This window comes from Callionymus lyra, chromosome 6 (genome assembly GCF_982586985.1).
Source record: "Callionymus lyra chromosome 6, fCalLyr1.hap1.1, whole genome shotgun sequence".
In the NCBI taxonomy this organism is placed as follows: Eukaryota; Metazoa; Chordata; class Actinopteri; order Syngnathiformes; family Callionymidae; genus Callionymus; species Callionymus lyra.
The window spans coordinates 21,819,405-21,838,219 of NC_141823.1; the positions used below are offsets into that span (position 1 = coordinate 21,819,405).

Genomic DNA, 18,815 nt, shown 5'->3' on the forward strand with positions numbered 1-18,815 from the left:
CTTATTTCACTTAAGAAAAAATATTCATTTAAATTTGATATCCCGACCACGGTGGCATTCGTCCCTCGCCCCAGATAGCTGGGATTGGCTTCTTCTCAAGATAAATAAAAAATGCGCGAAATCTGTGTAAAGAGCGACCTCTTCTGTTCTAAAGACCACATTTCAACACGTTGAGAAGTCATTCCCAGGTACATTCAAATAATATTTTACGTTGCTTGCATATTGGCGCCCTCCCGTGCACATTATCATAATGCACGTTAGCTAAATTGTCGCCAATATCAATCTTCTCTAGTCCTTTTCAACGGTGTTTAGTTTTTATAAAAGCATACACATTATAATCATACACATCTTGTTATTTTTTGACAGGATTGACAAATAATTTACTATTACAAGTCATACTGATTTCTAAAAAACAAATTCAGTCGAGTGGGCCATCATTTTATTTTTTTAGGCACAATTATTGTGTAATTTGACATGTACAACAAAACACATCATAATTGAGTTTACTGAGGAATACAACATAATCTTGGAAATACATAACATTCCAACAATTAAAGAAAAACTACAACTCGGTACAACCATGAACTCTTTTATTTATTTATTTTATTAAAGCGGCACATTCTCCTTGGCAGGATTTAAACCCTGCAAAATACATGCTGATAAATGTGAAGAATAATAACTTTATACATTTATAAAAGTTTGATAATCTCTTAAAAATTAGTTTTAATTAATTGCCTTCTTACACTGTGAAATGCAAAAATACTTTCTTGGCTAGCCTGCAAATTAATCTTTCATTTACACCAATCACTTGTCCCTTTTCTTTTCTGCTGACCAAATCCCTAAAAAAGAAGAAAGCAGCTCATTAATTTGATGATTTTGCATAAATATTCACTTTAATATTCACTTTAATAAACTTGTATCCCCCCTTTCAATTTGTATGATTCAATCTAAACCTCCTCAAACACACCTGGGTAAGCAGGAGGACAGGTGACCCATTTTCACAGTTTAGCAGATTTAGAGGATAGTGTACCCAACATCGAGGAGAAGTCGTTGGAGGAAGTCAGCCATGATCCTCCATCCGCCACCAGGATTGCCCCAGTGACATATGACGAGGCCCGACTTGCCAAGAAAAGAGTGCAGTGGGCCATTTCGGTTTTGTTGCCTGCTCGCTGTAGTGGAATGGACTGGAACATATGAGTGGTCTCTGCCCTTGTGCCACCTTGTGGATAGAAAAACAAATTAGAGTAACTGAGTGGCTTCTTGCATATTACACCCTAATGCATTCAGAAAAACCCAAAACTCACATTTACAGTACAAAAAATAAAGGTATTAATTTCCATACCAAGTCGACGATAGCCTTCTGTTCCAGATATTGGCCCTGGTGCTACAGCATTGACCCTCACTCCACTGGGTCCCCACTCCACAGCCAAGTGCTTTGTCATTGCATCTTTAAGATAAACAGCATTTCAAATTTACATTTGCAAATTTAACCCACCCACCCACAAAAGAAAATAAATAAACTCCTACCATTTGCTGCCTTAGCAGACCCAGCATGCACCTGGAGAGCTTGACCCTTGTATGGAAGTGTGGCAGAGATGTTTACAATGTTGCCTCCATGGTCCTGCGCAAATGATGGCAACGTTAAAAACACACACTTTTTCAACATTTAAACAGGTCATTCCATTCACTTAAAAATGGATTGATATCCGTCGGGTGTATAGAACTATAAAACAGCATAACAAACAGTACAGCTTTTGATGGTAAAATAACCAAGTCGAGTAAATGATTGCAAAATGTTAGCAGGAGATGAGCAGCACCGACAACGTACCTTGAACCACTTATCAAACACCACCTTGCTGGCGTTGAAAGTTCCCATCGTGTCAATCTCGAGAACAGTCTTGAAGGCATTGAAGGAGAGCGCAGAGGCCGGACACAGGAAGTTACCAGCGGCATCTGTGTACATCAGAAGAAGAAAGGAAGACTACCATTAGATTCATCATGTTTAATTTAATTTTTTAGTTTAGCAATCTACTAAAAAACTAAATTGAACTACAAAAACCAATGTACATGCAGCTGTAACGTGGAAACAAAAGTAAAGTAGGCAAATTATATAGTAAATAACATTAAAAATAAAGCCAACAGAACATTAATTCAATATTAACTATATAAATATTTAACTTAACTTTCAAAGCCAACAACAACATTATATGTTTTAAGTTTATTGATTGAATATCAGAGAACACATACTATTGATAAGTATGTCCAGACGGCCAAATTCTTTCAGCGTCTCGTCCACAGCTTCTGCAATAGTCTCTGGCTTTCTCACATCGATACACAAAGGTAGGCATTTTCGTCCAGAAACGGCAGACAACTTCTTTGCTGCCTGCGAGTAAGCAAATTCATAATTTTTGAAGTTCTCCCTCCAGGGGTGTTTACCAATCAAACACTCACCTCTGTCAGCTTCTCCATATTCCTACTAGCAATTACCGTGTCACACCCATGCCTGAAAATAAGCAATACTGTTATGTCAGGAGAAGAACGAGTCAAACACATGTAATATAATATGTAAGAAACTGCTTTTGCGTGAAGCAAGAAGAAGCTGAAAGAAAGGGGAAACCTTTATTCTAGTGCAATTTTAATAGCCTTTTTAATGCAAGTGAAGCATCTAAAACACAATTAAGCATTCTATGGAAGTGTGAGTTATTACACAATCTATATCTTACTTTTTGTACTACTAATATTATAGGGGTGGACTAATTAAACGATTAGAAGATTTCTGAGAGAAAGAAAAACATCATTGATAAAAAATGAATGGAGTTCACTTTAACAAAGAAATGTGAAATACAGCTATAAAATATGAAGAATACTCATTTTGAGAGGTTTCAAGTACAATCATGGTGGATACTAAAGTCACTGATTGTAACAACCAAAAAAAGAGAGACAGGTGCCATGTTCACTTTCACACACCTCATGAAGATTTCTGCAATTCTCAAACCAATCCCAGATCCACCTCCTGTGACAAATGCAACTTGACCTCTGTTAAAAGAAAAATAAATATGTGATAAACATGACTTTAATCAAAATTTTGAATCAGATGAATAATATATAATCCATAAGACATTGACGTACTTCAGTAATTCAGGACTATAGATGTGAGTGTATGACGTCAGGCAGTCGTCTGAGCCAACATCCTCGGGCTGCAGCTCTGCTTTCACCAGTGTTTCAGCCATTCTGCTAGAAACAAGTAAAACATAAATAATGAGCATTCAGTATTGCAGATAGGTTTTTTTTCAAGATGTTTATATGAAATATAGATGATAGTTTAGTTCGTTTCGTGTCTGAACTACATTGCAAATACATATTAAATGAAAAAGAGATTAAAAAAAAAACTGAAAAAAAACTAAGACATAAACGCTGTCAACTTTATTGTTATTGACATCTTTGTGCTGCAGCAGCATGTAGAAGACAGAGGGCCAAACAGACAGGATTACTTAACTCCATCATAAGAAAATGGTTTGTTACACGAGAGGACAGTTATTGTCAATAGCAAGAGTTCGTTGCTTTAAACAAACAAAGTTTGCATATCTACATGAATCGGAAAAGCGGAGTGCTACTGTCCTTCATACGAAATATTAATTGAATAACATTAAGTTTTGTAGTAGGTAACAGTGCAAACAAACGGAAATGAAAAAAGCAACGCGTTAACTTACATGCCTCTGGAATTTCATGGAATGGACTTTATCCAGCTCCTGCGCTTCACTTCCTGGCCCTCTTAAATCCACGTGACGTAAAACAACCAATAAGAATCATTTTCATTAACGCCGTTTAAAAAATGTGCATACATTGTTCATTGTAATCACATTTTTTATTCATTTGTATCTGTCAAATTACATTTCCCACTCTTGCTTTCATGTAATTTTGAGTATATTTATGTTCAATATATGCCTTGCAATGAATAGACTACATGTATCCCAAATATGTGATAAATACTCCTTAACTACTAAATAATATGTATTTTCTTTACTGAACAAATAAAACATACAAGCTGTAGCACTAAATTTAAACTTTGACTAACAAAATATTTTAAAAAAAATAATAATCCAAACCAAACGTAATCATCTTTTCAATTAACTAGAATCAGACATCTATGTCACCACATCAAATTCTAGTTGTAAGTAAGTAAGTAATTCTTATTTGTATAGCGCTTTTCTAGACCAGGGTCACAAAGCGCTTAAACAATCAAAACAATATTCAATAAAGTATATTTTTTAAAGATCAAGATAAAACTGATAACACAACAGGAGTTCCAGAAAATCAAGAAAAAGCCTGAACAAATAGAAACGTCTTAAGATGTTTCTTAAAGGAGTCAGTAGACTCCATCAAGCGCAAAGAGAGAGGAAGATTGTTCCAAAGCTTCCACAGCTTTGTGGTGACATTACAGAATACACAAATTAAATAATAAGAATTAAATAAAAAGAGATCAATAAAATAAAACACAATACATTGAAATAAAATAATAAAAAATAATAATAATAAAAAGAATCAGAACCAAAAGCTTGTATTGCCATTGTTGTAAATAAAACATAGGAATTGTTGTGTTAGTACAGAATAAAAGAATGAAATAAGATAACACACAAAATAAAATTTAAAAACAGAACCAAGCACAGTAAAAAACATAACAACAACATTAAATGTAATTTCAAAATATTCATGATCTCATTCTCCTGCCTGATGGTAGCAGTTGGAACAGGGGGTGTACCGGGTGAGAGGGTCAGCTACGATCCTGCCTGCACACATCAATATCATGGTGACGTACAGTTCCTGCAGTTAGAAGAGGGCAACCTTCTCAGCAGAATGGATCATTTTCTGCCGTCTGTTCTTGTCTGTAGCTGTTTCAGCAGAGTACCACATGGTGATGGAGGAAGTGATGATGGAAGCCACAATGGCAGAGTAAAACTGTACCATTTCCTTAACTGAAGCAGGAAGTACATCCGCTTCTGAGCCTTCTTTACGGTGAGACCGATGTTCATCCCACACTTCATATGTCCACTCAAGATGGTACGCAGCTGACGGATGAACTCCACAATGTCAACCGCGTTTGAGGATGAGATAGTTGGGGGTGGCTGGAACTATCCGAAAGTCCACAATCATCCCCAGTGTCTTGTTAGTGTTGTGCTCCAGGTTGTTTTCACTGAACCAGGTTACCAGACGATCCAACTCTGATCTGCACTCATGGACTCTTCTTTGTCTAGATCCAGATCAGAGTGGTGTTGTTTGCAATCTATATCGTCATTTTAAATTCCTAAAATTGAATTGAAATATGTACGGACCAGTTTTATCTATCTATCCATTTTTTTTATTTATTGAGTCATTTTTGCTTAAGGACAGACAGATCCACACAAATAGAATAGAATAGAATAGAAAAGCTTTATTCATCCCCAGAGGGGAAACACACTTTTACAACAGCGCAGTTTAAAAAAATAAAGTGCAAGGAAAAAAATAAAAATAAAAGAGATAATACAAAATAAAATAAAAAAATTCTTAAAAATATACAATTATTTACAAAATTAGAAATTTAACACTATTAACAAAATACAATAGAATAAAATAAAATAAAAACAACACAAACAACATGAGAGGGGGAGAACACAGTAAAGTTTGTATTTCCCTGTGAATGCTGTTGATTACTTAAAAGGCATGAATAGTCCGCATATTCCATTAAAAAAAAGAAGTTAATTTACATCAGAGAGCTGACCCAATACTATTCTAATCAATAAAGTAGTTCCAATTATTTTTTTAAGAGTTTTATATAAAATGAAAGAATAAACATTTTTAATCTTTTGATTTAGCAACCATTGCCCTTTTGTAAAAACAATATTATGATTGAGTTGCAACGATAGGTGGCGCTGATGTGCACATGCGTGTTTATCTACCTATTTTCAAACAGCGGAAGTAGCGGAAGAGGAAGAAGATTTAAAAAGGAGGGAATTCAAACTGCAGACCAATAACGTCTGCGGTGAAGCTTGCTCGACAACTCGACGTAAGTAAACGAATACAATCTTTTAATTTAGTTAGTGCACTAACTTACTAACAATATTTCATCATGTGTTGTATTTTTTTCAAGTCGTTGAGCCAGTGATATTTTTGCTTTTCCACACTTTTCTTTTATTAGCTTCTCTGCTGTCTCCGCCTCTCGTTTTGAGATCAATGATACAATTTTCGTTTGTCTTAACTATTGACACCATTTTAAAAGTGTACCTCGTTCTATATCATTAGGAGGATTTGGGAACTATTATCGGAGTATCATGGCTGACGGAGACTGTGGGGACGCGGCGGAACTGTACGAGTTTGATGCGCCATCTCACGTCGTCGACTTCGGAGAGTTGCAGGCTGTTGAAAACGACGACACATGGTTCGGTAAGTAGCACGTACACAATGAAATAGTATTACTATTTTAATGAGTAATATATCAAATACATGTCTGAGCGCTATATAAATACAAATTACTTACTTTTCGTTCGAGAGGTTTGTTGTTTTGGTTCCGTTGGCCCTCCCTTTTGGTTCCCTTGGGCTGATACTCCTGATCCTTCAGTGCATCCCATAATGTACTGAAGCTGTTGTTATTGTCAAAATCCTTTGCGGAAAGAACATAATGAGCAAATTGTTATTTTGTGGTTTATAAGCGGGGCACAAGTGACAAATATATTTTTGATGGACGCACATCACAAACCAAAAACTGAAGAAGTCTGTCACTGTAATTGAAAACGAATCAGAATTGTCGAGATTGTTTTTGCACATTATTATTTTGTATTTTAGCTCGGCTTTAAACTAACCCAAATGTTGGCTTTTTATCATCCCCTTCAGATAAACTAGGCAATAACCAAGTTGAAGACGGTTGTAAGCCCAAAGCCATTGTGACACCGCTGAAAAACGAACGGACGAAGGATGGTAAGTTTAATTATTATTATATATATATATATATATATATATATATATATGTGTGTGTGTGTATCCATTACATTTGGACTGATCAGTCGTTGTTCCAGTTTCAAGCCCAGCTGCAGTCATACCAAAGACAATGACGCAACCAGTCAGGTATTTCAACCTATCCCACACATTATCCAAATCCTTGAATTTTCAATTAACATTTTTTTAACATGAGATTACATGGCAATAAATGTGCTCAAGGTTTCACTCACTAATCCTCTCACAGGGTTCCAAAACGTAAAAAACTCAACAGTCCACAACAACCTCCAGTCAAAAGAAGCAAAACGTAAGGAAATTACATTTTCCTGTGTGTGCGTGCAAACCCTTTTGTGTTTTTTTTAAATGTACATTTTCATACAACTATTAACAGAATTTTTTGTTGCAGGAGTCCAATTTCAAAACCTGCAAGAAGACCAACGACTGAACTGCGACGAAGTGTGCGTCAGAAAGGAAAGACCGAGACAGATGCCGCAGGATCAAAGTAAGACAATTGTTCTTTCTAGTCATCAATTATGAATACTATGCTGTGTGTTTTTCATATTAGTCTAAATAAACAATAACCATCATGATGCATACGTTGATATGTTTATTTTGTTCTTGGTAAATTTCAAACTCAATATAATGCAAGATTTTCATTATGGAATGTTTTAAATGTAAAAATCATATAACTTTGTTAAAAGTAGCTCTGGAGGACTTAACCAAGTATTTTGACTTTGGGGTTACACTCTGATGGTTTTGAGTTGTGTATGAAGGAGCGACTAGAATTGGGAATGTTTAAAATGGATGTGCCAGAGAAGATGAAGACCAACAATGAGGTGCATAATAATAAAGCAGATTCATATGGCTGGATAGGATTATAAAGTTGACTAACTTGCTGATTTGCACTAACAATGGGGAAATACAGAAAGGGAGATTTTACGTTATTTAATAGTCAACAGTTGACTATTGTCTTAAATCTTGGGTTACAGACTTCAGACTGTAATGGTCCTGATACAGAAACCAGGGCTTCGAGTATTGACTGATATTGATCCAATAGCAGTGTTGGAATATTAACTTTGTTACTCTACTTTGAGATGACATTGAAAATTGTGTCGATCCAAACGGCTGCAAAACGTGTCTTCCCTGCTTCAATGCAAATTAGGTCTGCAAATGAATGTTATTGAAAGAAATCTACTCAAATGTAACTAAGTAATATTTGTAGAGCACTTTTCCAGGCCAGGGTCACAAAGCGCGAGGTCAAGACACCACCGAGACAAACACGGGTGTCTCAGAGAATCAAGGAAAAGCCATATGCTGGGACAAAAATGTATTGAAAAATAAATAAAACGCAAATTAACTAGTTTGAAGCCTGTGATGGAAACCTGTTGCATACCAATGTAGACACCAGTTCAGAGCACAAAGGAAGTTTGGATGATTTTCATTCATGAGGTTTTAAACCACTTTTAATGCACGATGCACTCATAATTACATTAGTATTGACGGATACTGTGTTGTGACGATTCGCCATGAGTTACAAGTTGGTTAGTAAAGCCTTTGGCGTTTGTCATGTATTATTCATTATTTATTGCACTAAAGTAATTTGAAGTGTCAACTGCCACTCTGGAAGTTTCTCTTGTCTCTGCAGAAAAGCCGGAAAAGATAACTGCTTCATTTCTGCCTTTCTTGTTTCTAACTGCTTATATTCTTTGGCGCGATGTTTCTTTTTATGTTTAATTAAGTGGGTGTTGTTGAATCTTGTGGTGGGACCTCATCCTCCAAACATCCACATTGCAGCTGATCCGCTGCTTTGCGAGGCTCAATCAGAGCCATACCATTATCAGATCCGTGCATCCTTGCAGCAAGCAATGTAAAACCTTGGTATTCAACCCTTTCGTTAACTCGGAGAGCGAACACTGCAGAACATGCCTGGTATAAACATTAAATGAAAAGTTACTATAAAGCTTATCTTCCTTTTGCATGAATGTCAGACCAACCAGAGGTGTAGAATACTTTAAAAAGTAACAAGTCTCTGGTAAATATGCAAACGTGGATTCCAGGATAACTTGCTGAACTTCTCTTTCCCTGCCCCAGCCCACCCTTCTGAGCAAGTTTACCCAGTTGTGATTGGAGGTCATTGCTAATCATTTCAGGATTTTTTTTTTCTCCTCGTACCATTGAAATTATGATGGATACCTGCACTCAAGTATAGCAGTTGCCTGCTGCTTTTAGTTTAATAGAATTTCCTGTTTCTTTAAGTCGGAAGTAAGTGAAAAAGAAGTACATTTTTTTTTCTTTCCTTTTAGGTCTGGTCTGGCCCGTACAAGAGCATTACAGAAGGAAAAAAAATTGAATTCAACTACAAATGGTAAATTTGTTCTTGTGATGTCGAAAACAAGTAAATTCTTAAACATGTTTTTCACAAAGACCTAATATTTAACTCTGAACCATAGGGCGTGATGTTGGCAACCATGGTGGGGAGACCTCTGTAAGTACACAAGTCATTTCTTACACGCGCATGTGGAAACTAATCACAACAATGTGATTATTTATTTTTTAAATCTCAACCCAAATGCTTGTTATTGTTTGACTCTTGATTTTTGTTTAAAAGTTTAAGGGTTTTCATGCGCCGAAAGCTTCTGCCAATAAGAAAACTGTCCAGCAGGAGGCCTACGTGCCCATGGCTCAGCGCATACTGCAGTTCCAGACACGAACACCCGAGAGATTCAGACTGCGCAGTCGCCAGGCTCAGTGTGGGGGTTTGTACTGACGTTGATTTATGAAAAATGATCTGCCAGTGTTCTGCAAGGTCACAGTTTCTCTTTTTGTGTAGGGCCAGCTCCAGCAAAACGTTCCAACCTCAAAATTACACAGCCTCAGTCTCCAAACTTGACAACCAGCAAGAGAAGTCGACCAACCACAATCAAGAGTTCAGCAGAGCTGGAGGCTGAACAGATGGATGAACTTAAAAAGTGATTGTTTATGATTTCTTTTAAATGTATAATCTTTGGAAACAGGCCTGGTTTCAATGTTTTGATCTTTTTTTAAAAACATGTTTTATGAATTCACAGGAATCAGTTTAAAGCCCAAGAACTGCCTAAGAAGATAATGGATGGTGTTGTGGTTAGTAAAATCTTTATAATGCTACAAAACCATCTTTCCGTGTTTCTTGAACTCCGTTTTGATGACAGGGCGTTCCAGATAAAAAAGAGGCTCGTTTTACCGTCCCAGAATCTCCAGCTTTTATCCTCAGCAAGAGAGTGCGTGTTGATCCCAAAGTCAAAGATGTAAGTAAATGCCTTCAGCCAACCTTTGAATTCATATATTGCTCTGTTATCTCAACAATACCCAGATGAACATAACAAAAAAATTAAATGAATCACATTTAGTCAAGTTGACAAAAGCAGGGTTAAAAATTCAGATTATGTTATTTAAAAAAAAGAATACGAATATAGACTTCTAATAGGATAAAATGTAGTATTAAATATCAAACTAACCTCTGGATTTCACGTAAAAAAGTGCAATATAAATTAAAATGTGGTATTCTAGGAGTCTTACCTTAACGTTAATACATGTTTATAACTAGTTAACTATTTCTTCTTTTTTTTTTTATTGCATCTAATTTTAAATTGGCTTGTTGTTCTTATCCAATCATGCATTGGTTTAGCAAGCTGATAAAGAATTGGGCAGACATTTTCCAGCTGTTATTGTTTTCTATTAACGGGGTCATCGTTTTTCATCAATGTTGGGGAGCTTTGGTTTCCCACAGAAGCATTTAATCTTTCTCAAAAAATGTTCATGTATAAAAGTCGTTTTTTTGTTTTTGTCTTTTTAGGTGAAACCCGCCTCACCGTTCAAAGCTCCGCCTGTCCCTCACTTTGGCTTGCCTTTCCAACCTGTGCTGCCTGACCACCACAATATCGAGGTCTGCCCCTTCTCGTTCGAACAGCGGGAGCAAGAGAAGAAGAAGCTGAAGGACAAAACGGAGAAGCATAATGATGTAAGTATTGTGGATGTATTTTTATTCAGACTTGTCAGATATACATGTATCGCATCTAGTTACATTAGTTCACAAAAAACTTGTTGCGGGATCATTTCTCAGTCTCAACAATGTCTTTAAAAAAGACTCCTAAATATTGTTCATTAATAAAAATACAGATTTTATTTGGCATCAATGTTATTAGACCATAAATTAACACACCTCTGTAACTCTTGTGATTACATTGTGTCTACATGGTAACATTCATTTGAACCCTTTGAATGACATTCCCAGGCACCAAAATTCAAAGCTCAGCCACTGCCAGACTTTGACACCGTTTTACTCCCAGAGAAGAAAAAACTTGAGCCAACAAAACCAGAGCCCTTCAAATTGTTGGTGGACCAGCGAGGAGCGGTGAAAAGCCGTCAATTGGAAGAGATGGTAGGAACGCTGCAGTACAAATCTCAAGCTGTGCTCAAAGCCTGAAGTTCTTTGACCTTTGTGATTTATTTTAGGTGAAGGAGGAGCTTAAAAAGGTCAAGGATGCTGCATCATTTAAAGCCAAACCTAACGTTGTTATACACAAGGAGCCCTTCCAGCCCAAAAAGGAGAACAGGGTCCCAGCTGGTAAGCAGTCTCGGCATGGTGCAGGTGCTGAGCATGTAGTCTGTAACTGTTCGCCTCGTGCCTTCAATCACAGCAATCATAAAAGCCACTGGTTCTTCCATAGCCGCAGACAATTTTGAGCTGGCCACGGAGCGACGGGCCCGGGAGCGCCAGGAGTTTGAGGAACTGGCTTGTCAGAAGGAGTCCCTGAGGGCACAGGTGGAGGAGGAGCACAGGAGGAGGAAGGAGGAGGAAGAGAAGGAAGACATTTCCAGGATGCGTCAAGAACAGGTGATTAAAATATTGACCTTTTAATTGGGTTATTTTAAACGTGGATTTATTGATCATTTGTCTCTGTTTAATTCAGGTGCACAAGGCCCGACCTGTGCGACACTACACGACTGTGGAGGTGAAGAAGAGTAAAGCTCCCCTCACCATCCCGAAGTCGCCAAATTTCTCCACTCGCTTCCATTCTTAATTTTCTTTTTTATAAATGCTTTTATGTTTTAACCTATTCTTTTATCGTCTTAACCTTTTACATATTCAATAAAGTGTTCTTTAGATGGTTCACTACATTTGATGTTCATTGATCAATCCTGCCTATGTTCAAAGAATTGCACGTTTATTTCTGGTCATCTCTAGTCGACCAGTTCATAGAGTAACTCCATTAAGATCCGCCTCAGACATTCTCCACTCGGATGGATTCTACTCATTGATATGGTGTTTGTTTTCTCTGATCAATTGTTGAGGGATATATGCAGCACTTACCAGGGAGGGATTGTCTCCAGACTTGGTGTCTGGTGCTCAGAATGAAAAGCTTTATTCAAACCAGATGACCTTATGAGGCCTTGAACAGCAGAACTTGTCATGTAATGCAGAGACTTCAGTTCTATTGAGGTACAAACTGAATAATGAAGTGTTTCGTAGAGTGCTGCTGTACTTGGGTTGCTAAACTAGACACATTAGTTATAAAAACCTTAACATACCGTGTAAAATTTTAAAACACTGCTAGTACTTGCACATATCAAATGTATAAAAATATGATGGATAATTTAATGAATGAAACCAACTCTCCCCCAGCATTCTCTCGACCGCCAGATGGCGCTATGTATCAGCCTATCGTCACAACATCGAACGGTTATTCAGAAAACTGAATGGAAAATGGGCTGATGCATTGTTTATTTATCTCGAGTTGTTTAAGGGTTCATGTGTATACAAAAAATCGTCTTTGTTTTCGATGCCTTTATTTCAGCACCGTAGATGCAGGTTGACACTGAAGTTTGATGATGGTGATCAGTAGGGATGTTTGACAATAACACCCCCAGAGGTAACGTGAGGAACAACACATTTTCACTGAAGCTCGTCAACTCGATATGCAACAAAAATCATCGTCTGATCAGTGCTATGCACAGCAGGTCGTCGCAGAAAGTGAGATCTGTGAGGTCTGTGAGTGTATCTAAGGCAGTCCACAAGATGTCACTAGTTCTTCCACCTTGTTCCAAAAAAGTCTTGTTGAAGAAAAGTTGGTGTTCATAATGAGTACGTTTAGAAACGGATTTGAAGTTTATAAAGCGTTTTCACAGTATCCTCTAAGTCCTTCAACTCCTTTCTTTGATGCATTCATTTCCCTTCCTGTGTGCTCCCAGCGGTTCCACTTTTGTGTCCCTCGATCTGCTCGACCTTGACAGAACTCTTTTCACTTAAGTTGCAGCCCGTGGTCTCCAGACCCACTAAAGTGCTGCTGACCTCCCACAGTCTACGGGCAACCTCGTCGTCCAGAGCCTGTGGCGCTGGTTCTTTCTCCGTCATCACGTCATAGTATCTTCCCGTCACGCCTTCCAGCTCCTCGTCTACAGCCAGGTAGACACTGGGCTGCGCCCCCAGCGTGGGGCTCTTCACCATCAAGGAGAAGAAGGGGCCTTGAGAGGGAAAGATACTCTTGTTAAGACGATAAGAAATGTTTAAAATACATTTATTCTTGTGTAGGGGACGGTATTTGCTTTTGAAATGAGTTTATTTTATAAATTAAGTTTCTTTGTATGTGTAGCACTAGATGCTTGTATGCACTTGTCACTCAGACAAGTTGTTTACAGCCGTAAAAGACAAGTTTTTCCAGCAAAGGTTATTAATGCAAAGGATCAAAGGTGTATTCAGGTAGTACCAGAACTAAATGCATTGAATCTTTATGGAAGTTAAATGTGCAAAACTAGTAAAATGTTTAACCCCTGTGTTACCTTTGCCTGAAAACAAATGTGTTTGTGGTATCCCTTGTTTTGTCTCTGGGTCAAGGTGAACGACCTCCACCACTGCATATGTATTTATGGAAGCCATGGAGGTCGTTCACCTTGACCCATTGGAAACACAAGGGATACCATAAGCACATTTGTTGTTGGGCTTTCGGGTCACCTTGACCCTGAGATAACACAACATTGTGGACATATTTACTTGAGTTGCTACGGCTTCAGAGGCCATTTGTCAGATGAAGATCAAAGCTATACTTGTATTTATGAAGCAGCTGATACTCACTGAGAACAGAACTGGAGAAAGTTGACTGATGCAGACCCGTGTGTCTCCCCAGCTGTGTGGCAACGACGCCCGGATGCACGGCGTTGACGGAGACCCCAGAACCTGCAGATTACAATGAGAGTTGTTCTCTTAAAAGACTGCAACAATTGCTATTAGAGCACAGCTTGTGCATCCTCCCACACACGCAGCAGCCACTGGACCTGCCTTCTAAACGCTTGGCCAGCTCTCTGGTAAACAGAACATTGGCCAGCTTGCTCTGACAGTATGCTAGCTTGGTATTAAACTTCTTCTTCTCCCAGTTCAGGTCATCAAAGTCGATCTCTCCAACGATGTGGGCGAGCGAAGATAAGTTGATCACTCTGCTGGGGGCGGACTCTTTCAACTTATCCAGCAGAAGATTTGTCAGCAAGAAGTGGCCTGCAGGGAAAAGGGAGATTATTCCAGAAGCGATGAGTAAACCTCATTTAGATTAACTATCTTTGGCAAAGATTATAAAAAAATATCCTATAATCTCTGTGGGCTACCTAAGTGGTTCACTCCCAACTGCATTTCGAAGCCATCCTCTGTCTTCAGTGCTGGACATCTCATCACCCCGGCGTTGTTTATCAGAATATCGACTCGCTCCTCCTCTGAATGATTAGATTATGAACAAGCTTTTTGTCTTTTCAAATAAAAACGTTTTTTTTGATCAGCACTTTAATTCTTCTGGATACTCACGTTCATTGATTCCGTCCGTAAACTCTCGTATAGACTTGATGGAAGCCAGGTCAAGACGACGTGCATACACATGTGGATTAAGGGTGCTCCCACGAATTTCCTTGGCAGCAGCTTCACATTTCTCCATATCCCGACATCCCATAATGATCCGACCACCTGATGGAATCAAAAAGACCACGACAAAAAATAAAACACTTGTTGATAAATGATTCAATCCTATTCTCACCCCTCCTGGCCAGTTCTCTTGCCGTCTCTTTGCCGATTCCAGCGTTCGCTCCTGTTACCACCACCGTTTTGCCTTTGATGGTGGCTTTACTGCGACATTTGCCTCCAGCCACATAGTTTCTGCAAAATACAGCTCTATCAAAAACACAGCAACTACTAAATAAAAGTATCTAGTAGTAAGTAGCTTTACTAAATCTAATCCATCAAATAGTTACTTCATGTCAGAACCAATCGAAACATTTTAGAATCAATACATTTCTCCATCCCTTCTTCAGCCTGGACAGGACTTTTTGCCAAGATTCTTTCAGTAAAGTAAAGGAAACTCTTAAAATGAAACTAAAAACTGAACTACAACATTTACTTACTTCATCTTCCCCAAGTTAAAAAAAAAACCCACATATAATGACAACCATATGTATAACAAATGTATTTTGTGTGTTAAGACAGTTTATTTTGATGAATAATACAAGAAGACTTAAGAATAGTTTCATATAATAATCCAAAGTGAGTCTTTATTTTCCATCAACGTTTACTTACTTCAGAAGGACGGCGCCTCCAACTACTGATCCCATAACCGACGCGGCGAATACGTAATGACTCATTTTCCTAAAAAGTAGTTAAATCTTGAAAAGGGATTTTTTTTCTCGCTGTCAGTTTGTTGTACAACACGCCGGGCGCAAGGTTACACTGGCGCATGTTTTCATTGTCACGGATGAAATCTGACCAATCAGCGCACAGTTACGCGTCAATGGCATTGTGGGAAATGTAGTACGAGACACAACTCAATTAGCTTTCTATTTACATCTTCTTAAGGTTTGTTTAAATGTTTTGTTCAATTCACTTAACAAAAATATATGTTTAGAAGATGTGTGTACTAAAATGTTTGAAATACGATACATTCTACAGAATAATACAGATTAAAAAAAAGGTGGGTTAAAATGGCTTAATAAATACGATTTTGTATGTTAAAAAGCAGCTAAAGTGTCATGGTATCAAGATAGATAACAGTGGTCCATATTATTTCATTTCAAAATATGTGGAAATATTTAAAGATAAAATTGTTGCTATGAGTTTGAATATACAGCTGTGTAATCTATTTTATTGTATTTGATCACAGTGTTCTGTATATTTTCTTGTTTCTGGGTTTTTCAACTGTTAAGAAATAACAGCTAAAATACCTACAAATTCACAATACCTTGTTAAGAAACTGCCAAGGAGGAATCAAATAGAAAGAAGTGCTTGGTCATTGAGTGACATCCTGTTTTTCAGTAGCTCGACCAGATCCCTCTCAAGCAGGGAATATGCACAAAAAACAAAAGACTTCACGAAGACTTGAAGAGAAACAAGTTGAAATTATTCATAGAATATTGATAACCAAAAACATAATAACATAGGCAACCTTATATCTTATTGATATTAATACCTTTAGCACTAATTATTGGAACTCAAAATTGGTTCGGTAACCTCCATCATCATCATGAGAAAGGGTATTTAGGGAGGCCAATTGTAAGTGTTTCTCTTCTTTGCATCTTCTTAGACTTAGACTTAGACTGCACTTTATTGATCCCTTTGAGATGACACTCTCAGGGAAATTTCTGTAGAAGAGTGGTAACATGGGAGCCTCAAAACAACTCTCAAATGACCTGAAAACAATGATTGTTCAACGTCATGGTTTAGGGGAAGGATATAGAAAGCTATCTCAGATATTTAAGCTCTCAGTTTCAACTGTGACGAACCTTGTGAGGAAATGGAAGACCACAGGCACAGTTCTAGTTAAGGCCCGGAGTGGCAGACCGAGGAACATCTCAGATAAACAGAGGCGCAGGATGGTGAGAACAGTCACATTCAACCCACAGACCAGCTCCAAAGACCTGCAACATCAACTTGCTGCAGATGGTGTCACCGTGCATCGTTCAACTATTCAGCCCACTTTACACAAGGAGATGCTTTATGGAAGAGTAATGCGGAAAAAGCCTTTTCTCTACACACGCCACAAACGGGGTCGCTTGAGGTATGCTAAAGCACATTTGGACAAGCCAGCTTAATTTTGGAATTAGGTGCTGTGGACTGATGAAACTAAAATAGTTATTTGGGCATAACCAGGGGTGTTATGCATGGTGGAAAAAAACAGCATTCCAAGAAAATAACTTGCCTACAGTAAAATTTGGTGGTGGTTCCATCATGCTGTGGGGCTGTGTGGCCAGTGCATGGACGGGGAATCTTGTTAAAGTTTAGGGGCGCATGGATTCCTCTCAATATCCATTTTTTTCAAAACATTTCTTCAACTAACTTAAAAAAAAGATTTGAGGGATTAATATATACTGGAAAAATTACACACAATAAAAGTAAATAAGTGTCATGTTAAAATTTAAATTAATAATAAAAACAAAATACATTTGTTAATGCATTAGAACCATTTATATATGATCATACTTGCCCATGTCTGTAATACAGGGTAGAATGCAGAGGAAAGGTTGCTTTCCCAATGTTAAATGTATTTTGATTAAAACGAAGGAAAAAAACGGATGATTTATATTAAGAACTGTATTATTCAAGGAGGGTACTCAGCAGCTTTCTAGGTTTGGGAAGACTATTAAACGGTATTAAATAGTTTCTGTAATGTATAAATGGAATTCTTGTCACTGATATTGCCTATGATGAGATGATGTAGTTTTCACGATAGACTCGAATAGATGTTGGTTTTGAGGACAGAGGGAAAACAAGGCCACCTCCTTACAAGAAAGTTTAAAAAAGTAAAAACTAGGACATGAGTTTGGTGTGTGGAAAATGAGGAGGAGGGTTGGAGGGAGCAGATGATCAGCCCTGCTGGATTTGTTCACTGCTCACCGGCGTGGATCCCCTCGGTGGTTTTGACCCTGACCGCTCCCAGCTGTCAGCCGGTGGTGCTTGACCTTCCCTGTGATTTATAGCTGCTCCGTTTCCACCAAAACCCCATGGAGATTCTCGCCATCAGTGGTTGTTGGCCCAAATGTGCAATGAGAGACACCTCTGTAAGAGGATAAGATGTATTTATTCATATCCACCCATCTTTTCAATAACGGAGAAGACACTCAGGGCCAAAAAGAGATTATTTCGTAAAGCTCCTACTCAGTCTATTTTTGAGATCATTATTTGGTTTCTGCTTCTAAACCTCTCCAAGGAGGTTATGTTTCTGCCGGTGTTGATCCGTCTGTCTTATAGCAAACCACTTAAAAAAATATTTCAACTTTTCAGGAAATCTTAGGAATTTAGGGGCTGTTTATTAAAATCTGAATATGGCCACTACTGTCTTGCCCACATTTTGCTTGACTGACTTTCTCCCTTAGATTCTCCTGAGTTGTGCAAGAGAGTTCTGGAATGCTATTGGCTTCATCCCACTGATTAATGTCATTTGAATTAGCCTGGTAATAATGCTAGTAGTACAGTGCATACAATGGGGTTGATATTGGATTTGGTTAAAAATCTTATTGGCCGTCGAAAAATACCACTTATAGACTAAGGTAAACAGGTATAAATTGGTGCTGCACTGAACTGAATGTTTTATTTGAAGAGGATACGTCAGTAATTTTTTAAACTAAAAAAACTTAGAAGTAGATGATGTTGATGTTGAAAGATGATTAATAAATGTGGAAAATGACAAGGTACACATATTAATAATACATAAATAAAGTTATCTGAAGATACGTATTTGAGTAAATTACTTTATCGTTGACAAAGTATCTGATTTTTGTTGAGACAGACTTAAACATTGTGGTTTCTTTTTTTACCACAATTATAACTAAACTGATTTAAATATTGG

The 18,815-nt window shown here is 37.7% G+C and overlaps 3 protein-coding genes across 6 annotated transcripts; 1 reads left to right on the forward strand and 2 right to left on the reverse strand.

The window, feature by feature from the left end:
* Nucleotides 1-424: 424 nt before the first annotated feature.
* decr2 (2,4-dienoyl CoA reductase 2, peroxisomal) lies at nt 425-3,772 on the reverse strand. Of its 3 annotated transcripts, none has more exons than XM_087793256.1 (10): nt 3,711-3,772; nt 3,130-3,234; nt 2,968-3,036; nt 2,452-2,503; nt 2,248-2,383; nt 1,829-1,953; nt 1,528-1,621; nt 1,343-1,447; nt 1,031-1,219; nt 425-839 (listed from the first exon to the last, which is right to left on the reverse strand). In XM_087793256.1, the coding sequence occupies exons 2-10, from the start codon at nt 3,228-3,230 to the stop codon at nt 805-807; spliced, it is 906 nt and encodes a 301-aa protein (XP_087649382.1). In that variant the 5' UTR covers nt 3,231-3,234; nt 3,711-3,772; the 3' UTR covers nt 425-804. The 3 variants fall into 3 exon arrangements, with proteins under 3 accessions (XP_087649382.1, XP_087649384.1, XP_087649383.1); XM_087793258.1 differs by having other exon boundaries at nt 968-1,219; XM_087793257.1 differs by having other exon boundaries at nt 3,130-3,231; nt 3,711-3,729.
* A 2,175-nt stretch (nt 3,773-5,947) lies between these two features.
* tpx2 (TPX2 microtubule nucleation factor) lies at nt 5,948-12,121 on the forward strand. Of its 2 annotated transcripts, none has more exons than XM_087793259.1 (17): nt 5,948-6,040; nt 6,277-6,417; nt 6,865-6,948; nt 7,047-7,095; nt 7,214-7,273; nt 7,373-7,468; nt 9,270-9,331; nt 9,417-9,451; nt 9,575-9,722; nt 9,797-9,935; nt 10,035-10,086; nt 10,155-10,250; nt 10,799-10,963; nt 11,237-11,383; nt 11,458-11,569; nt 11,643-11,839; nt 11,916-12,121. In XM_087793259.1, exons 2-17 carry the CDS (start codon nt 6,306-6,308, stop codon nt 12,024-12,026), a joined length of 1,665 nt encoding a protein of 554 aa, XP_087649385.1. In that variant the 5' UTR covers nt 5,948-6,040; nt 6,277-6,305; the 3' UTR covers nt 12,027-12,121. The 2 variants fall into 2 exon arrangements, with proteins under 2 accessions (XP_087649385.1, XP_087649386.1); XM_087793260.1 differs by having other exon boundaries at nt 5,951-6,040; nt 11,673-11,839.
* Nucleotides 12,122-12,769: 648 nt separating this feature from the next.
* LOC148077569 (retinol dehydrogenase 13-like) lies at nt 12,770-15,688 on the reverse strand. Its single transcript, XM_087793262.1, has 7 exons — nt 15,554-15,688; nt 15,018-15,136; nt 14,792-14,947; nt 14,599-14,703; nt 14,279-14,491; nt 14,075-14,176; nt 12,770-13,467 (listed from the first exon to the last, which is right to left on the reverse strand). The coding sequence occupies exons 1-7, from the start codon at nt 15,616-15,618 to the stop codon at nt 13,169-13,171; spliced, it is 1,059 nt and encodes a 352-aa protein (XP_087649388.1). The 5' UTR covers nt 15,619-15,688; the 3' UTR covers nt 12,770-13,168.
* Between the last annotated feature and the right edge of the window lie 3,127 nt (nt 15,689-18,815).